Source organism: Austrofundulus limnaeus, unplaced genomic scaffold (assembly GCF_001266775.1).
Source record: "Austrofundulus limnaeus strain Quisiro unplaced genomic scaffold, Austrofundulus_limnaeus-1.0 Scaffold91, whole genome shotgun sequence".
NCBI classification, from domain to species: Eukaryota; Metazoa; Chordata; class Actinopteri; order Cyprinodontiformes; family Rivulidae; genus Austrofundulus; species Austrofundulus limnaeus.
Genome location: NW_013952493.1, coordinates 173,148 through 178,166, shown reverse-complemented (window position 1 = coordinate 178,166; position 5,019 = coordinate 173,148). Strand labels below are relative to the sequence as shown.

General features: G+C 43.3%; 1 protein-coding gene across 2 annotated transcripts in view; it reads left to right on the top strand.

Moving 5' to 3' along the window:
- Positions 1-2,166: 2,166 nt before the first annotated feature.
- map6b (microtubule-associated protein 6b) overlaps positions 2,167-5,019 on the top strand; it is a 7,869-nt gene continuing 5,016 nt past the window's right edge. Inside the window, exon 1 of one of the 2 annotated variants that reach the window (XM_014012392.1) lies at positions 2,167-3,165. In XM_014012392.1, coding sequence (XP_013867846.1) covers positions 2,498-3,165 — 668 coding nt within the window. In that variant the 5' untranslated portion in view covers positions 2,167-2,497. The remainder of the gene's footprint in view (positions 3,166-5,019) is intronic. The other variant, XM_014012391.1, reaches the window with a different exon arrangement.

Genomic DNA, 5,019 nt, shown 5'->3' with positions numbered 1-5,019 from the left:
TGCCAGAAGGGCTGGTCTGAGTATTTCAGAAACTGCTGATCTACTGGGATTTTCACACACAACCATCTCTAGGGTTTACAGAGAATGGTCCGAAAAAGAAAAAACATCCTGTGGGCGGAAATGCCTTGTTGATGCCAGAGGTCAGAGGAGAATGGGCAGACTGGTTCGAGCTGATAGAAAGGCAACAGTGACTCAAATAACCACCCGTTATAACCAAGGTAGGCAGAAGAGCATCTCTGAACGCACAGTACGTCCAACTTTGAGGCAGATGGGCTTCAGCAGCAGAAGACCACACCGGGTGCCACTCCTTTCAGCTAAGAACAGGAAACTGAGGCTACAATTTGCACAAGCTCATCGAAATTGGACAAGAGAAGATTGGAAAAACGTTGCCTGGTCTGATGAGTCTCGATTTCTGCTGCGACATTCGGATGGTAGGGTCAGAATTTGGCGTCAACAACATGAAAGCATGGATCCATCCTGCCTTGTCTCAACGGTTCAGGCTGTTGGTGGTGGTGTCATGGTGTGGGGAATCTTTTCTTGGCACTCTTTGGGCCCCTTGGTACCAATTGAGCATCGTTGCAACGCCACAGCCTACCTGAGTATTGTTGCTGACCATGTCCATCCCTTTATGACCACAATGTACCCAACATCTGATGGCTACTTTCAGCAGGATAATGCGCCATGTCATAAAGCTGGAATCATCTCAGACTGGTTTCTTGAACATGACAATGAGTTCACTGTACTCAAATGGCCTCCACAGTCACCAGATCTCAATCCAATAGAGCATCTTTGGGATGTGGTGGAACGGGAGATTCGCATCATGGATGTGCAGCCGACAAATCTGCGGCAACTGTGTGATGCCATCATGTCAATATGGACCAAAATCTCTGAGGAATGCTTCCAGCACCTTGTTGAATCTATGCCWCGAAGAATTGAGGCAGTTCTGAAGGCAAAAGGGGGTCCAACCCGTTACTAGCGTGGTGTACCTAATAAAGTGGCCGGTGAGTGTATATATATAAATAAAACAGTGATAAAGTTTTCTTCAGATCCTACATGACTTTAGTTTTTGTAATCAAAAAATAATGGTAGTTTTATTGAAATGCATGGTTGAAATCTATAATATCTGCTTCATTTGAGATATTTGTCTTTAGYCATGTCTTGTTTGTGTCTTTTTTATTTTAGATTATTTTTGTCTTAGTCCCTGCATCCATTTTTCCTTTTTCAGTTATTCTTTTTTTGTCTTGACCTAGTTTAAATTATAGAGACATAAAAAGACCAAACATTTAAAGTTCAGCTTTATTCACCTTCTTCAGCACTTAATGAAATAATCAGTGTTGTATAAAGTACCACAAAGTGATACTTAAGCAAAAGTACAAGTATCTTACCAGAAAATTACTTTTTTAAAAGTTAAAGTCTCCTTTAGTAACTTGAGTAAAAGTCTTAAAGTATCGGTTGCTTTTGTACTTAAGTATTAAAAGTAAAAGTATTGATTTAAAATGAGCAGTTAGGTTTTCTGTAATGACATTTATTAGGAGGTGACCTCCCAAAAACGATGCAGAAATGACTTTGTTGTACTAAAAATAATTAATTTGTTAAATTTAGGATGTACTAGTCTAACTGTTTCAAGGCTGCCCAAACCTTTTCTCCAAAATGAAAATCTATCTGAGGGCTGCAACCAAATGCAACAATGTAATTCATGAAGTACAAATACTTCTTAAGTACAGTCCTTTTATTTTAATGATTATATCCTGCTGGAGTGTGACATGATTTGTTTGTGTACAAACTAATACAGTATCAGAATTTTATATAATAGGCTACTTTTCATTTAACCACAATTAAATACATGAGGCACAATTTAGATGGATATTATTATTATTATTTACAATAACAAGCTGAAATGCAAAAATGAAATAAAAAAGAACTTTCTTGCCTTTTTAAAAATGTAAGAAGTAAAAAGATAACTGTGTGAACAYGTAAGAAGTAAAAAGTAGGCTAAAGAATAATTACTCAAGTAAAGTACAGATACCCAAAAATTCTACTTAAGTACAGTAACAACTTAGTTACTTTACAACTTTGGAAATAATAATAAAAAGCCATAAAGTGCGACTTGATTGTGGTTTTCAATTAACTTCCCTGAGCAAAGAAAAATACTGTTTAGCCTCGTTTTAAGTCTTTTTGTTGCATCAAATTCAGATTYAAGCACATTTAAACTAACATCTGGATTCGTTTTATTTCCCAACTCAGTCAAATGAAACCAGGGTCTTATTGTTATTGTTAGGACGGGGTTAAATGTGTATCCTCTCAGGTGATGGTTCATGCAGACACTGGAGGGGGGGCATCACTATAATGTGGGGCGGGGTCGCTCTCATGCGCACTGTGCACGCGGCGGCTCCAAAGTCCTAAACTTCATTTAGAGACAGAGGGAAGCTGCTGCAGACYGATCCGGACCGGACTAAAACCACCTGAGTCGGTGCATCAGTGATAATCTGCCTCCATCATGGCGTGGCCGTGCATCACGCGCGCTTGCTGCATCAACCGCTTCTGGACCGAGCTGGACAAGGCGGACATCGCGGTGCCTTTGGTCTTCACCAAGTACTCGGACGTGGCGGACGTGCAGAGGCTGCAGCACCACCACCCGCAGCCCAAGACCCGGGAGGAGCCGGCGGCCGCCGACGAGGCGCCGCCCGCKGCCGGCGGTGCCGCAGCGGCCAAAGATGGCTCCGCCGCGTCCGTCATGCGCCAAGACTTCCAGGCGTGGAGAGTCCGGCCCGAGCCCAGCTGCAAGCCGAGGAACGAGTACCAACCCCCGCCGGCCCCGTTCATCAACGAGACCCAGTATCAGAAGGACTACAAGCCCTGGCCCATCCCGAGAAAACACGACCACCCCTGGATCCCCAAACCCAGCCCCGCCGCCGCCACCTCCGGCCCGGAGAAGAGCGCCGGGGCCGCGAGACTGAAGCGACGGCCCGCCGAGGCCGAGAGCGGCGTGGAGAAGAGCGAGATCGAGGAGAAGATCCAGGAGAAGGAGGTGAAGAAGGAAAAGGAGGTGAAGAAGGAAAAGGAGGTGAAGAAGGAGGCGGAGGAGGAGCAGCGGAGAAGCAGGGCGGCTGCTGATGCTGTGAACAGGCAGATAAAGGAGGTGATGTCCACATCCAGCAGCTACAGGTAACGGACTGCACGTCGCCCGCCGCCTTTAGAACTGACCTCATCTCATGAAGCAGTTTTAATTCAATGTCACACAGTATCGCGAGATCTCACGAGATCTGACAGCGCTCAGAATCAGTGCTGAGTATGACTCTCAGCACAAAATACAAAATTGACTTCAAAGGAATTTGTTATTAATCTTTTAATTATTCAGGCCAAATTTCATTTACATAAAAGCAAATGTTTAAAGAAAAAACAAATTTCATCTCCTTCATGATTGAATTTACACAATATATATCCACTCATTTCACTTTTCTACTAATCAGAAGGCAAAGAAATTTACAGATTCTTGTTCACTTTTTGGAATTCCTGATTTATTTTTATCTTGATTGGTTCTTTTTTGTGATTTAATCATTTTATCTATTGTTTAAGTTTATTTCTATTTTTAATATTACACTTGTTTTCTTTTTCACTTATAGATGTTCATTCCCCCTGGATGAATTGTATTTTGTATCATGTTATAAGTTCCAATAAAGGTTTTAAAAAGAGAGTATGACTGTCAGCTGGTTACCTGTGGCGGCCATCTTGAATTTGTGCACACTTCTTGAGCACTTAATGAGGGTTTTATTAAATTAGTAGTTCATGAGATATTTTGCTAACACAGACAAAGGCCTGACCTATTTGTATCAGCTTGGCTAATACAACAACAAATTTTAGTTGAAAATCTGCTAATCTCTTTGTTGTGTTTGCTAAGATCCCTTAGCCTTGGCCGCCAWCTTGAATCAAGTTAACTCCTGAAGGTAATCAGTTGTAGACACCCTAAACACAGAGAAATTTTAAATAAAATCCGTCCAGTGGTTCACACAAGAGAACACAAGAACAGGTGATAAAACATCAGAAGACGGTTGGTTTTCTTCGGTTTCTCRTTACAGTTTCTCCAGCAGGAGCTCAGACCACAMAAATCAGGGTCGCAGCATCGATTCGGTCCTCGCCTCACTCTTCCTGAGATCAGTATCAGATCAATGCTTTAACCCAGGACTGAGTAATGTCCGTTAAAATGCTCTGAGGAGCTCAYGTGTTGCCCTGATGAGAGTTGAACTGACAGGAAGTCTGTTTTCAGTCAACAAAAGAAAGACTTTCATCATAAAGCTCATTGTTTTAAATCTGGATTTATGTTCAGTCAAACTAAACTAATGATGAAATCAGTGGCACAGGAAGTTGTCTTTCACTTCCCAAGCCGCTAATGGAAATCTTGACCTTTAGATGTTAATTGTTCTGTTTTAGTTCAGCAGAGACCAGATATCACGTATTCTGATGAGACTGTTCGCTTTAAAGGGTTATTTCAAATATTTTAAAGTGAGGTTCTGTGGAAAGGTTTTGACTAATTGATAGTCTATGTGTGACCCCCCTGTAATTGGAGGGTGTGCTCCAATTACAGTGGGGTCACACTCTTAAGCCTCCCTGGTAAGGTCTATTCAGGGGTCCTGGAGAGGAGGGTCCATCGGATAGTCGAACCTCGGATTCGGGAGGAGCAGTGCGGTTTTCATCCTGGTCGTGGAACACTGGACCAGCTCTACACCCTCAGCAGGGTCCTGGAGGGTACATGGGAGTTCGGCCAACTGGTCTAACATGTGTTTTGTGGACTTGCAGAAGGCGTTCGACCGTGTCCCAAGGCGGGCCTTGTGGGGGGTTCTCCAGGAGTATGGGGTACCGGGCCCTTTGATACGAGCTGTCAGGTCCTTGTACGACCAGTGTCAGAGTCTGGTTCGCATTGCCGGCAGTAAGTCGGGCTTGTTTCCGGTGAGAGTTGGACTCCACCAAGGCTGCCCTTTGTCACMGATTCTGTTCATTACTTTCATGGACAGAATTTCTAGG